A 22,414-nucleotide genomic window follows, 5' to 3' on the forward strand; every position below is an offset into this window, starting at 1 on the left:
TATGCAGGTGACACATGTTATACATCTGTATGCAGATGATACATGTTATACATCTGTATGCAGGTGAGACATGTTATACATCTGTATGCAGATGACACATGTTATACATCTGTATGCAGGTGACACATGTTATACATCTGTATGCAGGTGATACATGGTCTACATCTGTATGCAGATGATATATGTTATACATCTGTATGCAGATGATACATGTTATACATCTGTATGCAGGTGAGACATGTTATACATCTGTATGCAGATGATACATGTTATACATCTGTAGGCAGATGATACATGTTATACATCTGTATGCAGGTGATATATGTTATACATCTGTATGCAGATGATACATGTTATACATCTGTATGCAGGTGAGACATGTTATACATCTGTATGCATGGTTTCTGTTCTACATATTTTTGTATTTTCATTTTTGTATTCATTGCATGTGAGTAAATTGTAAAGAAAAGAAAAAAAGTGATACCAGAAAACAGCAGCTTTATAGACGGGTCCTCTATCTAAGCCACTCGAATAATATAACAAAGCACTGGAGGTTATCACTTGGTACTGTAGCTGCTCAACGAGAAGGAACACACACACACACACACACACACACACACACACACACACACACACACACACACACACACACACACACACACACAGCAGACTAATAAAAGCTCACAGAGTCACTTGAGAAATGTAAGATCGAGGTGTCCAAGGTCATGGATGAGTGATCAGCATTGTGTGTCAGCTGGATTATTCCCGCCTTTCTCTTCAGCAGAGCGCAGAGGGACTTAGAGCTGAGGCGGGTCTTAACGTTGCGATGAGCAGCAGAATGTTTACTCTGCTCTCACAGGCTTAAACACACTGAGGGCTTACAGCTTAAACTGAACTGACACACCAAGGCTTCCCCTCAGATTACGGAGCCTTTTCTCACCCGTGCAGAGGGAGAGAGCTGCGTATCCCTTTAATGCGGCATCGCTGCCTCCAAGTACTCCCTCTTCCACTTCAGGCTGTACGCTGGTGCTCTCCTCACCTTGACTTTAGCTGTGATGCTGAGTGGGCTGTACCCCGGGGCCTCTGTGTACTCCCTCTTCTCCTGGTGAGCCTGCGCTCCCACTAGGTCGTTGAAGTTGGAGGTGAGGTGGCGTCTCAGCAGCGTTTTCTGAGGAGGGATGTTCAACAGCATGGCCAGCGTGTCTGAGTTAAAGCGAGGCTCCAGCATCTGTGGGGGGAGAGGCAAATTCAACATCAGCTCTCTGATGCATTTAGTGTTTCCGTTGCACATACTGTGTGATTGCGTGCGCTCACCAGCAGCCCTCCGTGCACGCCGCTGCCCCTCAGGTTCGGAGCGTACTCTGCCAGATCCACAGATCTCAGCCACTCCATGACCCGGTGGTTGGACCACTGGACCACCTCACTGGGAGTGAACTGGTTCTGTAAAACACACATTTAAAAATCAGAAACTGTATTCTGTGGTTGCTTTGTTTCGTAATCCGAAGTGCAGTACGCCATTAAAACAAAGTATCAAAGAAACACAGGGCAATATAAAAAGGATAGGATTAGGATTATTAAAAAAGATGAATTACATGGGAGAGAAAATATAGGCTGCAATTGAAAAAAACAAACAATAAAAAAGAGAATAAACGTTGCAGGGCAACGCAAGATAGCCTCTTTTTTATTGCAGCTATTTAGTTAGATAGCTAGCTAACTAGCTAGCTAGCTAGCTAAATAGCTAGATAGCTAGATAGCTAGCTAGATAGATAGATAGATAGATAGATAGATAGATAGATAGATAGATAGATAGATAGATAGATAGAATGATATGTCCTTTATTAATCCCCAAGGGGGATTTCTTTTGTCATAGTAGCGTCCCACCCTTACAGACATCAAATGGAATAAACTAAACACACAAAATGAAATAAGATAAAATAAAATAGAATAAAATAAGAACAGGGATGAGAGATACATACTATGCTACGATGACAAAAAAACAATAAAAAGGAGAATAAAAGTTACAGGGCAATGCAAGATAGCCTCTTTTTTATTATAGCTATTTAGCTATTATGGTTGTTGCCGTCTCTTTGTGTCTGTCTCCTCTCGTTTTGTCCCTCTCTAAAGGGAGACATGTCATGAGACATACATTTACATTGTCAAAGCAAGTATGAAATGATAAGAAGACAACAAATCAGTTCCTCGCGTACAGAGACGTGTGAACAGAGCGGTGGCGAGCTCAGCTGGAGGCAGACATGAGCCAGCGGGGGGGAAGTAACCACAGACACCACAGCAGGTTGGAGAGTTTCTCAGACGTGGTGCACAGAACCAGAACCAGCTCTGCTCGGCCTGCCGCTCACCTCGTTGCCGGGCCTGCGCTTGAGGCAGTTGGAGTTGAACTTGTTGACATGGAGAACATGAATGGCACATTTGATGCTGAGGTGATGCAGCTGGCTGGTCACTTTTAGGAATAACAAGTCGTTCTGAGAAGGAGAGAACACAGAGGAGAGTGAGCATCTTGTCTCTCAAGTTTTTAATGTGCCACTTTATATATTAAACGAGGGCTTCAACGTCATGTATTATCTAAACCAGTGGTTCTCAACGGGTCCGGCTCCAGGACCCTCCATCACCCTTTAACGACAAGCTCGACCCAAATCAATGCAGTTTGATCCTTAGATAGTTTAAAATTGGCATTGATTAAAAAAATGTATTTAATACATTTTCAATGAAATATAAGTGTAAGTTCAGAAGCTGAATTTTATATTCAGTAGGATGTTTCATTTAATTATCCTAAAAAACCTAAAGTCTCCCCCATATCAGAATGGTTTGACCCAACCTGGCACACGCTGCTGAAAACATGGAGAAACAAGCCAGCGGGAAAAAACCACACCGTGGTGCATATAAAAGTCCCTTCAAAATAAAATACCAGCATGAAATATATATATATATATATTTAAAAAAGAAATTTTTCCCAAGCTAAGGCCTTTGACACATCAAAAACGTGACCCTCCAGTTGCGAACCACTGATCCAAGAGATAAGTCAGGTCACAGGACTTCACATATCCGTAGTATGAACCCTGGTTTGACTTTAAAGCCGAGTGCTGTCCAGCTGTTACTTGACCAATCATTTGACCTTTAGTTACAAACTCACCACGGTGAGGTACTGCAGCATCTGCCCATCAACCCTTCCTTCATTAAACTGGTCTTTGTATTGAGGGAGTCCAATGTCATCGAGCCAACCTTTGGAACAAAAATATCACAGTTTTAATGGAAGGCAACTTCCGAAAGAAGCCATTTCACTGTGTGCTTTTCATTGCGTACGAGTGACCCAGATGTAGTCGAGCTCTGCAGACTTCTCAGGCGGCCCGCTGCCGAACGTCTTGATGCATAACTGGAGCTTCTTCCTGTGGAGCGGGTTCTTCATCGCCAGTTCCTGGAGGCACACCGCGAGAGATAACTTATTTAATCTGGTCACAGTATTAATTCGGTTTATTTTGTATAGCCCAAAATCACAAATTAAAATTGGCCTTGGATTTCTCCCCGGATGGACAGAAGCAATAAATATCACCAGCTGACCACCATTAAAGTCAATGCTCTCATCTAAATGATCTGAATCTCTAGAAACAGATCCTGCATTCACCTTTAGATATGAAGGAAACAGGACAGGATATGTGTTGGTTGTAGTTCAAGTAGTATTGAGCAATAACGTATAGAAGGAGCAGGCTTTGCTTGAATGCAGGTGATCAGTCCTTGTGAAGATTTAGAGATGCGGTACTCATTGGCCAACCTACTCGCCATTAAATTATGGTTATTTCACTTTCTGTTGCTTTTAAATTAGCTTGGAAACATCTGAAGTTGCGAGTCGGACTGTAAACAATGAGCAGCCCACAGAAAAAGGAAGTCTTGATATCTGCTGAAATGTAGCACCTTAACCCCAGACCGAGAGACGGTGGTTAAGACACTGTGATGAGAGAGGCAGCGAGGGGGAGGAGGTGTCTGAGGTGGACAATGTGACCGTGCTGAAGGCGAAACTAACAGGCAGGTTGAAGAGCAGAGACAGGAAATGCTAACCAGCGAACAGAGAGACAGACAGCAACACCGAGCAGACAGGTAGAACTGAAACGTAGTGTATCTGACAGGTTGAGTGGAGATTACTGTGTCAGTCGGTGGTGTGTGTGGACGCGTGTGTGTGTGTGTGTGTGTGTACCTTCTCTAGTTCTTGCAGAGTGGCCGACAGCAGAGTATCGCCACCGGTGACCCAGTGGCAAGCAAGAATGCCATACTGGCCCAGTCCAATCTCCTCGAGCCAGCCACACACCTGCTCTGTGCTCCACTTAGAAAACGGCAACTTCAGGTCTCTGACACGGAGAAGAAAATAGATCAACACTGTGATGAGACGCATGCAGTTCATAGTGTTGGGCTCCAGGGTGTGATGTCAGACGACATTTGCATTGCATTTCCTGCACAATTCATTGTGTTGACTTTATGGACGAACATTAAACAAAAATCATTATTCCAACTATCCATGCAAGATACTTCTTGTTGCTGATAGCAATGTAAGGAGCAGCACATGAACGTAGCATCAGCAGAGGTTATACATCTCTTCCTCGTGACAGATTTACACACACACATGAGCGTGCGATCTCTACCGTGTGTTTCCTGGACGGGCCAGTCTCGGTCCGGCTGTCGCTCTGAAGCCTCCCCTCCTAAACTCTCCCAGCTCGGGGTCGTGGAACTGAGCGGGACTGCCTGACTGGCTGCGGCGGATCCTGTTGAACAACAGAAACACTGATGAGTGTGTGAAAGACAAATGGAAGGACGGACAGAGAGAGAGAGAGAGAGAGAGAGTGAGAGAGGATCGCTGACGTGTAACTACTGTACTGTACGTGTGCATATACTGAATGCATTTCCAAAACTTACTTCCCCCAGAATTTCTTAATGCCTCTGTGACTCTTCCTGTTCTCCGGTGAGACAGGCGACTGCTGTCCTGAGTCCACTCCAGAGGACAGGGGCGACTGGTCTGACAGAAGACCCTCGTCCAGCTTCTCTGGATGCCCTGCACAGAAACACAAGAAAGAAAGTCCATCTGGGATCCAGAGAAAATGCTGTGTTCACCACTGTTTAACGCAGTGGTTCTCAAACTGTGAAGAAATAATCCTTTATCAATCCCACAGATTTTGTTGAGATACAATACCCACCAACATCATATAGGTCATGTTTGCCAGGAGATCCTGAGGTTAGTGAAGTGAGGAGAGAGCCAGCAGAAATAAAGCAGAACCAGGATTAGTCACACCATCCAAAATAAATACTGTATACATGTAAATCTACCAGCTTCAGACAGGTGCTGAAACTCTGACAGGATCAGGCCTGTCTGTAAACACAAAAGCCTGAGACATTGAGAGTGTGGCTGAGATGTCACCTAAGGTGACAGAACAAGAGGAACGAGCTCATCTCAAACCCATTTTCTTTCCTTCTTCTCGACCTGAATCCTCCCACCTGAGTTCTGATCAGAGGCTGAAAACACAACTCCCACCTCCAGGAGTTTAATGGTGCTAAAACTAACTCTTTTTATTTAAAACTGTTTAGTTGAAGCACCTGCCTGACCTGCTCTCTCTCTCTGTGACAACCCCCCTCAAACTGTGGGTGAGGAAGAGCGAGCAGTTGGATGTCAGGTTGCACCTTGGTTTGGTTACACTCAGCCTATCTCCCTCCTAGCACAGACAGCACCTAAACATCCCTACCCATGCATACAGTACCTAAAGCTTAAGTATACAGTAGCTAAAGCTTACAGTACCTAAAACACACAGTACCTAAAGCGTACAGTAGCTAAAGCATACAGTACCTAAAGCCGGAGCACTGGCACTCCTGCAGCGAACTAGCAGCCGGAGCACAAAGAGAGAGGAAGTCAAGCAGACAGGAGGAGGAAGAGCACAGAGCAGGAAGCAGATGGAGCAAAGTTAATCGACGTTAACTGAGAAGAAGTTTATTGAATATATTTTTTGCTGCATTAAATGGTTTCAGTACATATTTCCAACTTAATCAGATACATGTTGATGTATCTTCTACAGAGTTCTATGCAAAGTGATTTGTGTTAAAATTGGAAAAACAGAAATACTGGGCCTCTTGCAAGAATATATATCTCTCAAAACTATATCATATTATCATATCTGTCTTTTTCCAGTAGGTCTCTTTTTTTACTCACGATGGACGCACCAAACGCTCTTTACTGAATAGACATTGTTCGTTTCACCGCCTCGTGGTCGTGCTGCAGTTTACATGCATGTCTGTCCAAAACGTCATCATTTATCATATCAACTATCTGTGTGACATTGTTACAATCAAAATATGAATTCTTGTGTGTTTTGTGACCTTTGACCTCCAAATTCTAATCGGTTCAACCTTTCCAAGATGGACGTTTGGGATAAAATTGCCAAAAAAACACTGCCCTGATGGGGACACTGGGAGACTTTTGACACCATAGCCACAAATATTTTTGATTTGATGTCCCACAGTGTGTATATTGTATGAGTAGTAGGAGTTATGAAACAAGCTCATGATGTTGATGGGAAATAAAAATGAGATGGAGTGACATAATTAAGTCAAAACACCCAAATAACACAAGCCAGCTAAATGCAATATAATTACCATACAACTTTAGCTGTTTGAACGTTAACCTCAAATTATCTTCTCAACACATCTTTCCTTGTGGCCTGTGTGCATCGACTCTGTGCTATTGTTTTTTATGTCTTTAATATTTTATATGTCTTTAGTGGAATGCATCACGATTGCACCTTTAATGTGATTTTCTTGTTGTGTTGTGAATATTTAATATTGCTGTCAGAACACCTGGTCTGATATCAGGTGTTTATCTGTCACATTGAGGATCAGTAACGCACACAGTAACTGATTAAGCAATTATGATGAATGCAAAAATATGGTATTGCCGAATTACAAAACCTAAGGAATGCGACAAATTTTCGGGAAAAAAAAATTGATTTGTTTGTTTTTCCAGATGGTTCTTGCATGAGACCCGATGTCCCACTGAACACTGAGACTTCACTGTCTTTCATTCAAACAGGTGGGGATGATCTGAGGAGTGCCGGCAGGAGGGACTCACTGAGACTGTAGTCCTGGTCCTGGCTGTGGAGAGGCGATGCTTTCTCTCCATCTTGCTGTCCGTTGAGCTCGGCTCTTCGCTCGCTCTTTTTACCTTTCAGTTTCCCCGGCAGAGTCCTGTACTTGCTCAGCTCCATGTGATCATCCTGTCGGTCATCAAAAAAACAAAACATATTTTTTAGTGGGCTCTTGCACCACATTTCAAATAAATTGCCATCATGTCTGTTATTCTACTTCTATTCTATTTATAGCTTACATACTTTGAGACTCAGTATGAGTTTAATGTGTATCACAGAATATCACATTTCTTTTACTGGTCAGTCCCATGATTTGCTCCTTGCTCTGTTGCATCACATAGAGACAGTCAGATAAACCTGTATCTGAGCAGAGTCAGCGGGACTCTGGACCAATGAGGAGAGAGGCCAGCAGACAGAAGCAGCCATGATGCCTGGGCCCTTTGTGTTCGTGTGTGTGTGTGTGTGTGTGTGTGTGTGTGTGTGTGTGTGAGGCAGTGACCAGGAGACATTCTCAGAGGGTGAACTTTGCGTTTCAGCAGGAGAGAGAGAGACAGCAGGGTATTCGCTGAGGTGATGCACTTTATATCTGGAGGGGCTGACTACAAGGCAGCATAGGCACAAGACTTCATTTTGTTGTAAATCTAGGCCATCATTTCCATTGCAAATGGTCGCACCTGTAATCCTGTCGGACGCCTCTAAGGTGGTCAAAAAGCTACTTGGTGGCAAGGCGCCGGGCGGGGGGGGGGGGGATGAGATCCACCTTGATGTGTTGTTCCAACCCTCACCTGTGCTCACAAACTCTGGGTCGTGACCGAAAGAAGGAGGTTGCGGATACAAGCAGCCAGAATGAGTTTCCCCCAAAAGGTGCTCAGCCTTAGCGATAGGGTAAGGAGCTCGGACATCAGGAGGAAACTTGAAGTTGAGGCGCTAAACCTCAGTCAGCTGAGGTGGTTTGGGCATCTTGTCCGGATGTCTCCTCGGCGCCTCCCACTGGAGGTTTTCTGGGCATGCCCAACTGGTAGGAGACCCCGGGGAAGACCCAGAACACACTGGCGGGATTAAATCTCCTAGCTAGCCTAACTAGCCTCGGGATCCCTCAGAATGAGCTGGAAAATGTTGCGGGTCAGAGGGATGCCTGAGTCGGCCTGCTGCCACCGAGACCCGACCCCAAAACCAAGCGGATGAAATCGGAGGGATGGATGGATAAATGATATAAAATACAAGTGTGAGTTGAGAAATGTGAGCAACTCCCACAGACTTCAGAGCAGCGTTTACACGGTTAAATACAAGCTGAGAGACTCTGAGGGAAAACTAAGAGAGAGGCCTATGTGTAAAAAGAAACCTCACCAGGTGTTACAAACCTCACCTGAGTGGTAAAATCACAACCCTGGTCCTCTGCTGGAATGTCCCTGTGAAACAGCCATGACATCACACTGCTAAGTGTCCTGTTATTATGAATATCTGTTAATAATCCTATTGGTATAAATTATTGTGTTCTTAAAAAATAATGAATGTGTACACTTGTTACTAACCAAACCCACTCCTGCAGATCCCAACACTTTGTTTTTAAGCTGTCTGCCAATTTCCTTAATTGTGTCATCATCATTGCAGGCTTTCACAGCATTTTGTAACATGGCACTATAAAATTCATTCAAAATGATTTATTAAGAAATCATCTCTCTGTTAATGACCGTTTGATCCTGAAATACTTTTTGCTTCACGGCAGCGCACAGCTCCTGATGCTTATGATGAGTTATTAACGCAGAGTTCCTTCTTCATGTACAGATGCGATGGTGAAAAGAAAGCTTCACATTCAACATGAGTGACTTATCAGAGCACTGGTGATGTCTCACCACAATGAAGATGAGACATGTTCAGCGATGTGACACAGTCGTCACAGTGTGTTTCCACATCGCTTGATGGGGGCAACTGGAGGAGGAAACACGGTCACACAAATCCACAGAAATTGAGATTCGTGAAACAGAGGCTTTGTGAATCTGAGTAAAAGAGTTTTAGTTGTATAGCTTCATCCATCTGGCCTCTGCTGAACTACTGACGGAGAAAAGTAGGCACCCTCTAATATGTGGTCATGATTAATTATGCAGGAATGTGCATTCGTGCATATTTATACATAAGACTGGGTTGGATCCAATTCACTGGGATCTTTAAAGTTTTATCTGCAATGTTTTCTTTTTCAGAAGATATCTAAAAAATGATTGGCGTTTTAAAATTGACTGGATACGGTCGCCCTGCGTCACACACAGCACATGTGTTTGTGGGGGTGAGGCTGTGTGAGTGCATGCAGCAGATCAGTACCTCTGCCCTTGTGTCTGATTCAGTTTCAAGTGGCTGGATCTCTACAGCCTGGAGCCGACACAGACACAGGAGAGAGGACAGGACACACAGACCCAGTTAGCAGGTTAGCATTCACACAAAGCACATTGAATAACGGTGAGGAAATCCTTTTCGCTCTACTTCAGGAAGCGGCAGCCCGGGTTAGTATCGTGACGGTCAGTCAAAGCGCTGACCAACCTTTTGAAAGGATCCACTCTGCAGCTCTTCCAGACTGCTGGACAGCAACCTGCAGCGAGGCCTGGGGAAGAAATCAGAGCAGATTCAATGACGAACAACATCACCCCGTTCCGATTTAAGATAACATCTTCCATTTTGGACAACGAAGAATTCTAGATAGCATTTTAAAATAACTACACAATATTTAGTATTAGTTTAGCATGAGTGAACAGTTCATCCATAATTTATAGAGCATTGTTCCATAAATTATGGATTCCCCATTTATAAATTAGGTAATATATACTGCAAACCAATTATTAAGGACTTGTAGATGACGTACTAATGGTTAAGATGTGCTTTATAAACGTGTTTTAATACTGCAATTCATGATTAATTCAGGTAGTTACTAGTTAGTTGAGTATTTTGTGTGACGCCCAGCTAAAGTGAGGACAATCTATGGTTTACAACACATTTATGAATAACATTGAAAGGCTAGCAGTGCCTCAAAGCTAACAAAACTCTCAGTTATCTTCTCAACAGAAAAGGAAAATATACACAACACAAAGTGATAAATAACATCAATATGATCGTGATGGGTTGATGGTTGTCAGTGGCACGAGTGTTTCATAGTTTGCTGCTACATACATATTATTGATTATGAGTATTTCTAGCTATTTCTAGCTGTGACTTCTTAGCTAGCTAGCCAGCGCTATTTCAGACCCGTACCACGGTGGTGACACTAACTAATACTTACCTTACGCCTCGTAACTACCTGAATTAATTGTGAATTGCAGTAATAAATTACATTTATAAAGCACATGTTAACCATTCGTGTATAATCAAAAAGTAATAATTGGTTGGCAATAGCTGTGACTTGTTAGCTAGCCAGCGCTATTTCTGACCCGACCACGGTGGTGACTCGTTTCCACGTTTACGTGTCGGGTGAGAAAGACCTCCGGCCAGGTGACGAGACTGAGGCGATGCCCGTCAGTGGCATCCCATCACCATCATGTGGATGTTCTTCATCACTTTGTGTCTATTTCCCTTTGCCGTGGAGAAGATAACTGAGACTTTTGTTAGCTTTGAGGCACTGCTAGCCTTTCAATGTCATTTATTAATGTGTGTAAAGTCCTCACCTTATATGATGTTCACACAAAATACTTAACTAAAACACATTCATAAAGCACATGTTAACCATTTGTGCATCATCTATAAGTAATAATTGTTTTGCAATATATATATATATTACTTCATTGGCTTGCATTATACATTACTTAATTAACAAATGGGGGAAACATGTTTTAAAGTATGAAAACACAATCATGAAACGCATACAAGAACAAAACATGTATAACTGTGTTTATGAATTTACTGATGCTAAATAGTGTGTAGTACCAAATTCTGCAATGTTCAATGGAAGGTACACAAACCCAACGCTTCTACCTACCACAAGCCATTAAAGAGACTCGTGTCCCCAGTGGACAACAGCGAAGTGTCCATCGAGTTCTGGATGCTACAACAAATGGCACAAAGGGCTAAGATTAGAAAGAAGCTGTGTGTGTGTGTGTGTGTATGTGTGTGTGTGTGTGTCATACAGTGTTTATACCTGAAGTCCAGTTCTCTCTGGTAGGGAGATGAAGAAAGCATCAGTGGGGAAGACCCTCGAGAAGACATCTAAGTAGAGACAAAACACTATTCACCTCCAGCAGTTCATGATGACCCGTGTGAGATGTGTGTTTTTAGTAGCACTCAGTCTTACCTCTGACCTGACAGAATCACATTTTGCTTTGTGTGTGATGGCTCTGAGTCTTAGACTGCTGCTCAGCTCCTCTTCACTACTCCCTATAAGCATCACACAGCACCACACCGTTACAATCAAACAGAGAGGACAGTGTTTCCTTCGCTCTACTTTCAGCGTTCTTACCCTGTGTGAGAGCCATGACTTCCCTTATCTTTCTGTACTGGCCAAGCAGAACGGTCAGCTCCTCTATGCGTCGATCCTGTCATTGTAATTGATCAAATCAGGGAACCCTTATATCTCCAACTGAACATTAAAGACAACTTTCATCACGGCGGTAGTGTAATGAACGGGTTTCATTTACCTTTTCCTCATTTGACGCCAGCAAAGACTCCATCCCCACCTTCAGCCTCTGGTATTCCTGGTCTAACGAAGACAAACCAGCGATCAGTACGTTATTCTGGGCCCACAGTAACCTTGTGTCTTCTTCATTTAAGGCATCTTATGGGTGGGTGATGTGATGCTAGCGACAGCCACGACAGCCATGACAGCCATGCTAATGTGAGTAAACAAGCATAAGAAATCCACAACGACAGCAGCACTGACCATACAGCATCACCTGCGACGCACTGCAGCGTGTCGTCGTGCTGCGTGTGGCAGTGATGCCAAAACCAAACGAATAGAGATCTCGCTTTTTACAAGCAGCACAATACAAGCACAAACACACACACACACAACACTGAGCCACTTATGTTGAATATGAACTGCACCTATTTAACACATCAAGCTCAGTTTACAAGCACTGCTCAGCCTGCTCGACACTACTGTGAGTAGACTGAAGACTTTCCTGGGTTACAGAGGTCTCTTTGTAATGTAAATCTATCAGAATACATATTTTTGGGCCACTATGGCATCACTTGAAGTTGTAATGCTAAAGTTTGGCCACTGTGTCAAATTTGCTTGGAAGCCCAGCACTTCCTGAAGGCTTGGTTTTATCAGACTGGCGAGGTCTCCCAAAAAAATATGCTTTTGGTTGCATTGTGGGAAACGTGTTGGAGCCTAACCCATACTCAGGACTCAATGTCAGGATATCTTGGATTTAGCAGCATTAATTTTGACTATTCTTTTCCTCTTTGTCTCTGTGGAGTCCCCAAACTAAATTGCTAAAAACTAGACTTTTTAAATATCTGGCTGAGGCAAACCAAAAGAGATCAAACTCTGTTACATTGATCATTCTGGTCACACGACATCTATTGCTTCTGTCCATCCGTGGAAAGGGATAAAGAGATCCTCCTCTGTTGCTCTATGAAGGTTTTTCTTCCCTTTTTCTCCCTGTTAAAGTTGTTTTTTTTGAGTCTGTGTTGTACGACTACAACACAGACTAAACCTTGGCTGTGGTCCATTTCTAAACCAAACACTCTGCCACCAGGTACCTGACTAACAGGCCTCAGACTTAAACTTTTCAAGGGGTAAAGTGCTGTCATTATGGTTTGGACTTACACAGCAACACTGTACTGAATCAAAGTGTAATACAAAAGTTACACATGATGGCAGAGCAGCTTGGTTGACAATATGAGCCAGACCAGCAGCACGCCATGCCTTACATTTGTTAATCAGCTGCTCGATATACACCTCCTCTACAGCAGGGGTCAGCAGAGGGTCAGAGAGCAGGCAAGAGTCCAGCAGAAGAGAGAGGGACATGTCGTTAGAAGTTAGTTCGTGGCTTCCAGGCACACACATCTGCAAGGACAGATGTGGATGGGAAGGGACTGTGGAGTACCTTTCTCTGCGCTGCCATTGGCCGCGCTGCCTCTGGCCAGCAGCTGCGTCTGCAGACTTTCCATTTCAGCGTCTTTGGAGGCCAGGAGCTGCTGCAGCTCTGATATCTCTGCCTGCGGAGGACAGAGTGCACGTCAACTGTGTTAGTCCTCAAGATCGTTGGCGACGTAGAAGTTGTGTGGAATTGAACTCCGGGTAGTTTAAATTCTCTGTGATTTACAGATTGATGTCTCCCGGCACTCGTGTGAGAGCCGCCTGTCACGTGGATGGAGCTGCAAACGATCAAATCATTGAGTTCTGATATGAGACGACAATGCAAGAGCCTCAGACGAAGCCATCGGCAGTCAAAAGACAGACGCGAATACAGGACAAGACACATCCTCGCTTCATCGCAGAGCTCCTCCACCAGGCGTCTGTTGCATGAGCGTGTATGTCACTTCTGTTCTATGACTCTGCTTCACGTCTATTTGAAGAGCAGCCTTCATGAGGTGTAGCATTTTCATGATGAGTTTACATTTTACGCCCGCGTTCACGACTACATCCGAACACAGGGCGTTACCGCAAAGACCTTTTGTGTTTCCATCAGCTAGTATGTTGAAGGAAAATCACTCTACAACAGTGGTCCCCAACCACCGGGTCGCGGCCCGGTATCGGTCCATGGGTCCCTTGGTATAGGGCCGCAGAGAAAGAATGAATGAAAAAAAAAGAGTTTTATTTTGAAAAAGGACCGGATACATCCGTCTGCGCGTAACCTCAGACGTAACCTCTTGACTCATGTTACGAGATAGTTAAACCTAAAAATGAAACTTAAAAGTCTGTTTTAACTTGGTATTCTGGATTAAAATCAAGGCAGAGCATCCTTGAGATCACCAGCTCTGAAAAACCTGCCTCCATTTTTATCATCCTGTCTTTGTGAAGCGGGTTTAAATTAAGCAGCACACTGAACACAAAGCTTTGTGTACCCCTGGGGGTACGTGAAGGCACTCCAGGGAGGACGTGAGTTTTTTTAAATCTGTATTCAAAATGAGCATCCATTCAAAAATCCTTTAAAAATAGTTATTTAATATATATTCAATACAATATAAGTTTATGGTCAGAAACAGAATTTGATATATTCAATATTAAATCAGACACTGATGGCACCGTGCTGTGTATTACATCTTTTTTTTTCAACAAAAAATGCTTTGTGCTGGTTTAATGCGAGTTGAAAAGCTGTAAAAAATATTTCACAGGGGTGAAAAAAAGGGTTGAGAAGGACGACGATGCTGATTGAGTCTACCGACTGACCACAGCCTCAGGGAGGTGGGAGCACACTTCACTGTGTCCACTGAGAGCAATAACCATGTGATGATCTGCTAATAGGCAGCATCACACACATTGTCCATGCAAACACTCACAAAAAAAGACAGAAAGGAGAAGAGACAGAAGCAGAAGAAAGTAGTTTCCTGCTACTGATACATGAACACTTGTATTTTGTCGTGTTTTTCTCAGTCTCTCTCACCGACTGCATTTTCTTCTTACTGTTGTTTTAAAGCTGTTTTCTGTACTTGGACATTTGTGATTTGTGCGGAAGTTCAGCCACACAAGACCAACAAAAGCAAAACGAGGAGGATCTGCAAGCACAAAATAAGGAAGGAAGACGTGAAGCGTTAAACTGGTGGGGGGGAAGCGATAGAAGAGGACGGAGACAGAGGGAGGATTAGAAAAAAAGGACTGGGAACTAATCGGAGGACAGGGACAAACACAGAGGAGGAGGAAGAGGAGGAAGAGGAGGCACCTGTGCGCCGCGCCAGCGCTCCTCCCAGTGCTGCTTCTCCAGCTGCGTGTGCTCCACCGTCAGCTTGAGGCTGGACAGCTGGGTCATGAGCGACTGGTAACACACATGGAGAGAGTAAGAGATAGAGAGCTAGAGAGAGCAGAGGCACAGGAAGAGGGTAATGATGGGGGATTAGAGATGAGGAGAAGAGGAGAGAGAAGGAGGAGAGGAGGAAGGAAGCACTGTAAGCACAGAGAAAGCTGTGGCAATAACAAACAACGTGTCAGGAGACAGAGAGGTGCTTTGTCATTTTCAACCCTGCTGCTCTGGAACATGTGGTTCAACCTCATAAATCATTATTTTAATTTATAATATGGTATAGATTTTCCAAAAATACCAAATGTGTCTGGTTGTTTTGTGGGGAAATGAGTATAACATGATGGTGCAGCTTTTTATTTCAGTGTAAGCTTCAAAAGGCTTAAATAAAGTGAGCAAAATGATATTAAATCATTCTGCATTGGTATTTGTGTCATGAGGAACACCTGATTTCCTCCCTGGATGTTTCTCCGATGAGCTCCACTGTCGAGTGGGACAGATACTCCGATCCTATTTATATATATTCATACTTGCTATGATTGTTGGCCATAACTCCTCAGATTGGTCCTCAACAGAATTGTCTTGAAATACAAAGTTGTCGTGCTACATTGAATGGTCTGTCCTTGTGTTCAGCTGCTCTGCATTCACCATGATGCTTTCCAGTTCTATACTCTGTGTCATGCACATTAATATAGCGAGCAGACTACAAACCATGTTTCCCTGACATGTTTCCTGGAGGACTGGAGCTTGGAAAGGTTCCTCTAATAGAAACTAGAAATAGAGACTCCATGAAGTTGTGAGTGCTAGCCAACGGCTACACTGATATGAACATGTATTGAATGTGTTTTAACGGTTATGTTCTGTCCATTCGGAGAGAGAGCTGTTGTTCTCCCGAAGGTTTCTTCCCTTAATATCGTTCAAGTAACCACATACGGTCACTTCCGCACCCTGTACATATGACGTCTTTCCCGCAGCTCAGTAAATCCAAGAAACACATCTTCACCCAGCCAATCAGCAAAGATCACTTTATGTCGTCGTCTTAACTTATTTCTTGCATTTTTCAATATATATATTTTGTTTTTACTAAATGGGTAAGGAACCATATATGGTAATTTGGTGGCTGTTCCTTTTCTAGCTAAAAATATATATGTTTTTTTAAATGTCACAACAGTAAAGGAGTATTTTTATGTCCTCCAATAGCGCTCGAGGGTTGACATTTTGAATTTCAAAGTATTTCAATGAGTGACCTAAAAAGGGTTTAAGGGTTTTTTGGGGAGTTCTTCCTGATCCAAATGGAAATCATACACTGTTAAACGTCCCACTTAGTATGTAGCTACAGTATATATGTACAATTCAGGGAAAACATATCCGACATATTGTTTTCAGATTCATTTAGGTCCTCAAAACTCCAGGTTCAGTCCGTCACAGTGACCTCTAGCCTGAGTTTCTGATGAGTAACCTCACGGTGAGGACGCATATTTCCCAAAATGCCTAACAATTGCTTAGAGTGTTTGTTTAGTTTTACAGATCTCTTAAGAAAGCCCAAATCTAGCTTCATGCTGTGTCACCAGCGTCACAACATGGCAGAGTGTTAGGGTTAGTAGCTGCGCTGCTGTATGGACAGTAACGTACTGTGTAAGCTTTGATGAAGATTGTTTACTGGTACGACACATGACTTACATCCTGATACAGTCTGTGAGCTATTGGTGCTGCATGTGTTGGCTGAGCAAGTACCTTGGTGGCTCTTAGCTTCCTCTCATAGTGGCCCTTCTCTCCCTCCAGCTCCTCCACTCTGCTCTTCAGCTGTTTCACTTCTTGCAGCAAATCCTGCAGAAAAAAAAACCAAAAAAGCACAGCTTTGTTGACTGAACAGTGATGCAGGTGAGGTCACCTACCTGTTCTGAAATTCTGAGAAAGACGTACATCCCGTTAAAATGTCAGAATCAACACCAGAATCAGGACTGAGATGTGCACATGCCAACATGGAAACAGGAGGGTTTACAGTCAGTGCAGTTATAAAGGTCTCTAGAACTAAAGAGTACAGTTGTTAATATAGGAACCACGATCCTCCTGAAACAAGCAGCACAGTGTGCAGTTACCCACAACCAGGAGGAGGAAGAACTCTGGGGACCCAGAACAAGACTGAGGCTGTCCAGGGAAACCTTGTCAAGCACCACACATCATTATAGGAACAGTAAAGTGACACGTGACCCGTCCACCTGGTCAGTATAGGAGAAAACAGACGATGAAACCCTGTTAGTAGAGGGGAGGAACCAATGCCATGCAAGTAAACCACATCAAATTAAACCAAAACACAACGCTGGTCCACAAACATATTCCACAGGATTTAGAGAGACAGGACCAGGCGCTGAAATGTGTGTCCAAATGCTTCAAACACTTGAGGAGTCAGACAGAGAAAGGTGCAAGTTTCTGAGTGACTATGCCGTGATACAGCATGTAGAGCACCAGCTAACCTCTACAGAGGGTCACACCACTTAACGTAGGGTTCCTTATTTGACCATATTCTTACCGACTTAGCCTCAACACCCTTAATAACTCCTCAAATGTATAGAAGTATTTAGAAAACCTCTCCCAATCTGCAAAAAAAAACCCAAACAGAGTAGAGCGTGAGCCCAACACCATCTGCAGACACACGACAAGAGAGGTTGTTAGTTTGATTCGGTGGGAAGTTCCAGATACCGATGGTGTGTGGACTTGTTAAAAAGGGAAGAAGAGGAGAGGAGGAGAAGTGATGGGGAAGGAGGGAAAGATGAGTTCATCCATCGAGTCTCCCTACGTGTACAGTCTGTCCTCCATTGTGCCTCCGGCCTTCAGAGGCAGACGGCCTCTGGTCTGAGCCGGCTAACCCGGCCCGAGGGCCGAGGCCCTGGGTTTGGCCGCCTCTGGCCTCCCCCTGCTGGGCCTCCATCTCCTCCAGGGCTCGTTTCTCCTGGATACGAGTGCCGATCTCCTCCTGAAACCTGCACATCTGCTCCTGAAGCTCGCTGATGAGGTTTACCACACACTGGGGGGGGGGGAGGGATGGAGGACACAAGCAGGGCCGTGGAAGAGATGAGAAGAAAAGAGATTCAAGAGCAGAGGAGACGAATGGAGAGGAGACAGAAGACGAGGAGAGGAGACAAAGAGGAGAGGGGAGGGGAAATGGAGAGAGAAGGAAAGGAGAGGAGAGAGGACAAGAGGAGAGGAAGATCACACATTAACTTATTTGTTAATGTAGTCAGCGTTTAGGAAAGCTGTTTCCATCTCTCGTTGACTGTCAGCCGTTCCTGAGGAAACTTAAACATCCCACTCCTTTTAGTTTGTTAACTGGAGGTCAGCAGCAGCAGCACATGGCACACAAATACATGAAAGTATACTTTCACTCCTCCTCGCACAGAACGACTCAGCGTGTGTTCATCGATACCGCTCGACACATGATACACCAGTCGTATCAACTTTGTTTAAGGAAGAAAATAATAGTTTGATATCAATATCAGTGTCAGCTTGAAAGATCAAACATCTGTTGGGCTATAGTTTCTACACTAAGCTCCCAGGTCATCACATGTTAGACACTACGTTTGGAAGAAGTAGAGCATCACAACATGCTTCACAGGAAAAGCTACATGCAGCCACAGACTGCTCTGAGGACAAACAATTCAATTCAGTTGATTTTGTATAGCCCAAAATCACAAATACAAGATGGACCAGGACAGACTTAAACCTCTATGTCCCACCCTGAAAGAGGACCATGAGCCAGAATCTATACCCAGATGGAGGAAGATACGACTCACAGCAGACTTACATAACACAAAAAAAGCATGGTCAATCATTCATTTGAATATTTCAAGTGTTGATCAGACAGCAGTTGGGGTTTTGTGTGGTCTCCTGAGGTGAAAGTGTTTGGCCCTCAGGAATGCTCACAGTGGATGCTTGTCATTCCTCCTGCAGCTGTTACAAAGCACACACACCCCCACTCTCCTGACAAGAATCTAGACCGCCATCGGTCTCCATCGCAACAAGACCAAAAGCAAAACAGCACCTCTGTGCATCATGCGTTGGATCGGGTGTGAATGCATCTAAGAGTTAACTTGTTGTAGTTTAACAACGCTCAGCGCCTCAGTGATCCTGAACCAGCTGGACAGTCAGAGCTCAGCTCCTTCTGTCGTGAGCAAACCACTACTGAAGTGCCCTTGAGCCGAGCGTGTGACTACTTAATGCCTGCCGCAGTCTGACAAGTGTGCACGGACAACGCTGCCGCCCAAAGAAAAGCACCCAACGCAATGAGGAAAAGATGTGTACAAATGAAGCTCCAGCGTGAGTTCAGACAGGAAGAAGACAACGCCCTCACTCATACTGCGCCGTCTGCACTCATTCTGTACCGGAGATCACCGTCAGCAGAGTCATTGATCGATCAGCTGTTTAACAGCTGGGCCCCCACAGATTGCCGCCGCCTCGGGCCACACAGCGCGATCTCGATCTCCTCGTGGAGATCAAGCGTCAAATAAATCCTGTGTAAAGGGTGATATACGCTCCTGCAACTGCAACTGGCCACGAAGTTGCATCGACGGACTCGTTTTGGTTTCATGGTTCCCGCCTTTTCCATACGCCAGAACAGTAGGTGGCGCAACGACCTCTTCAGCCAAACGTCCTTCAACTGGATCCATTGTTCGTGTTCCTGCCGTGGCTTTTAAAAACAGCGGTATTATGCTAGGAAACCGGAAATGCGAGACTCAGAAAGGACGTGGTCAGCGGACCAATCACATGTCTTGCGGGCTGCGAACGGCTCGCGTAGCTTTGACGGATAATCAGAAACTTTGGGCGACGCACGCAAGCAAGCAAGATGGCTGATGGGACCACGCAAGGGCCCTTGAGGGACTTGCGTGCATAAAACCAAAGTATAAATAACCCTTAACCCATGACGCATCATCTGGGCATAATAAACATGAACTACTAATCACGTACTGTCTCTCCTGACCTTACAGACAGTACAGATCATTCCTATGGGTATTCACATCATACTCACAGCCACAATGTCCATATTTGGCAGAATTGTTCAAAACAGTCGCACAATTTAAAACATTTTCGGTAGGGAATGCAATGGTTTAAAGATACAAGTATCGCAGTGGGTTAGATAATCTGTCTGAGCTGTTGACTTGTTTATAATGTGACTGCCTGCGAGCTTCATGAGCAATGCACTCATGTTCCTAGAAATGTCACCGGGATGGATACATCTGAAGCTCTTACTCATTTACTCAGTGTCTTGTCGGACCAAAAACAAGTCTGACACTGACTGCTGACATCACTTTCCTTTTTGCTAACCCCAGAATCTTGTTTCCATGCGAGCTTTGCAGAGGCAGAAAACATAACCGTCGGAGTCAGATCACACTGAGGCTTTTCAGACGGAGGCAGTCGCCGCTGACAGTTACCATTGTGTGCCGCCATTGCAGGACAAAAAAAAGGATATTTCCACGGTACATATTGTCATTTCTTATCCCTCCATCTGCCTGTCACTGTCTCTCCTCTGGTACCTCTGCTCCCTTAACCCCGCCCCCTCTCCACTTCTGCTGATGCTCATCACGCTCCGCCCTGTATCCTGTTTATTCTATCAAAGCATGGCCCTGGGTGCTGGAAGTCTTGTGATAGCCACACACACGCACGCACAGACACACACAAACAGACACACACACACACACGCAGTATCTTGTGGTGTCAGTAGGGAGCAGCTGGGTGTCACAATGAACAAAGTCCAAACAAAGAAACTAGTGACGACAAGCAAAGACTGCTCAGCTCGGGTGGCCCGTCCGTTTGTGTGTGTGTGAGTGTGTGTGTGTGTGCAATGCATGTCATTACTTGTGTATGTGTTAAGTGAGAAACACAGTTTTAATGTAACTGTTTTGTTCTGCCCTCGCTGAAGCAGAGTTTCCGCTTCAAAGCCTCTCACTATGTTCACTTCAGAGCTACAGACGTGTGACGTGAGCATCTTAAGGTCTGAAGGTCTATCATCATGATGTAGTGGACCTTGGAGTGTTGAGGGCCCCGTCATCTGCAAAAGATGTTGATCTTAATGGTCCATGGTGGACTGAGGCTCAATGTCTGGGTTTGTACTTCACTCTTTAACAGTTTTCTATGGACATTTTCTTAAAGCTCCAGACAACAACATGAATACAGTTCTTCTCTGTGACTTTGAATATTTAAAATTAAATAAGCAACAGTCAACGTTAATGTTTTAAAAAAAATGCGGACCACATTTGACTGATACACACAAAGAAACGACTCCATAACGTTGCTGCATTCTGATTGGTGCACAAACGTGAGTGACATGACATTTACTGGGAACGCTGTGTTCCAGTGGGAAGCAACCACTCCCAGTAAGAAGCTGGCTGGAGAGCTGTGCTCCCTGAATGCTGCAGGCTACTTGTTGATCCTCGGGTCCTGAAGCTGACGTCTTCAGGCAAAATCCTGAAGGAGAATGTCTGTCGAGGGGACTCGGGTTGTGCAGCCGGACGATGAACCCAAACACACCAGCAGGTCCACCTCTGAATGGCTCAGAAACTGATGTTCTGGAGTGGCCGAGTTACAGCCTGGACTTAAATCCAAAGGAGATGTTGTGGCGTGACCTCCAACCAGCCGTTTATGCTCAAAGCATCCAATGTGGCCGAATTAAAACAGTGGGCCAGAATTTTTCCACACAGCTAGTTATCGCCAACGTCTGATTGCAGTTGATGCCGCCAAAGGAGGCACAGCCGTTATTATGTTTAAGGGGAAAATGAGTGAGCGCCAGGTAGGTTTGGATGGCTTTTTTCCAAAAATAAATGAAATCATCATTTGAAAACTGCCTTTTATATTTACTCAGGTAATCTTTGTCTAATGTCCCAATATGTTTGATGATGTGAATCATTTAACACATATGTGTGATAATAAGAAACCATGAAGGCGGCAAATACTTACAATCCAATAAGGCCACATTGTCTTTAGAGACTCGTCAGCAACACTCTGGTACCCGGATGCGTCTTTGTTATGATAGTGTCTGTCTGACATACTAAGTTCAAGATAGACACACAGCCAAAACAAGCGCCTCAGCGTCACACAAACAGGGGAAGGATTCAGAAAGAAATGGACACGGGCCCAAGGAACCACCACATGATGGTATAGAGTGGAGCAATAAGTATTTGATCCCTTTGCCCACTGACAAATAAATGAACGGTCTCTGATGGTAGATTTATTTGAACTGTAAGAGACCAGAATATGAAAAAAAGAACAAAATCACATCATATAAAAATACATTTATTTGCAATTGCAATCCTGTTGCAACCAGCAAGAACTTTGAGCTTCTACACACCAGTCAGACTATTCTTTCACTTTCAGAAAGAGCTCTGAATCTCAACTGTTACCTGTGTAAAAGAC

The 22,414-nt window shown here is 44.2% G+C and overlaps 1 protein-coding gene across 15 annotated transcripts in view; it reads right to left on the reverse strand.

The window, feature by feature from the left end:
- The window catches only part of ppfibp2b (PPFIA binding protein 2b), a 57,548-nt gene that overhangs the window by 1,459 nt on the left and 33,675 nt on the right, over window positions 1-22,414 (reverse strand). For 2 of the 15 annotated variants that reach the window (XM_068602814.1, XM_068602825.1), the window contains 22 exons: window positions 17,808-18,035; window positions 16,745-16,837; window positions 14,936-15,064; window positions 13,160-13,271; window positions 12,984-13,016; window positions 11,744-11,805; window positions 11,566-11,641; window positions 11,401-11,483; window positions 11,248-11,315; window positions 11,089-11,154; window positions 9,663-9,723; window positions 9,447-9,494; window positions 7,115-7,259; window positions 5,196-5,228; window positions 4,918-5,053; window positions 4,647-4,766; window positions 4,205-4,355; window positions 3,319-3,430; window positions 3,149-3,237; window positions 2,358-2,480; window positions 1,315-1,440; window positions 1,040-1,228 (listed from right to left, as the gene is read on the reverse strand). In XM_068602814.1, coding sequence (XP_068458915.1) covers window positions 1,040-1,228; window positions 1,315-1,440; window positions 2,358-2,480; window positions 3,149-3,237; window positions 3,319-3,430; window positions 4,205-4,355; window positions 4,647-4,766; window positions 4,918-5,053; window positions 5,196-5,228; window positions 7,115-7,259; window positions 9,447-9,494; window positions 9,663-9,723; window positions 11,089-11,154; window positions 11,248-11,315; window positions 11,401-11,483; window positions 11,566-11,641; window positions 11,744-11,805; window positions 12,984-13,016; window positions 13,160-13,271; window positions 14,936-15,064; window positions 16,745-16,837; window positions 17,808-18,035 — 2,283 coding nt within the window. The remainder of the gene's footprint in view (window positions 1-1,039; window positions 1,229-1,314; window positions 1,441-2,357; window positions 2,481-3,148; window positions 3,238-3,318; window positions 3,431-4,204; window positions 4,356-4,646; window positions 4,767-4,917; window positions 5,054-5,195; window positions 5,229-7,114; window positions 7,260-9,446; window positions 9,495-9,662; window positions 9,724-11,088; window positions 11,155-11,247; window positions 11,316-11,400; window positions 11,484-11,565; window positions 11,642-11,743; window positions 11,806-12,983; window positions 13,017-13,159; window positions 13,272-14,935; window positions 15,065-16,744; window positions 16,838-17,807; window positions 18,036-22,414) is intronic. The other 13 variants (XM_068602822.1, XM_068602830.1, XM_068602818.1 and 10 more) reach the window with 12 other exon arrangements.

The sequence above is a fragment of the Clinocottus analis genome, unplaced genomic scaffold (genome assembly GCF_023055335.1).
Source record: "Clinocottus analis isolate CAN_PGR_092001 unplaced genomic scaffold, fCliAna1.0.p SCAF_6, whole genome shotgun sequence".
In the NCBI taxonomy this organism is placed as follows: domain Eukaryota; kingdom Metazoa; phylum Chordata; class Actinopteri; order Perciformes; family Cottidae; genus Clinocottus; species Clinocottus analis.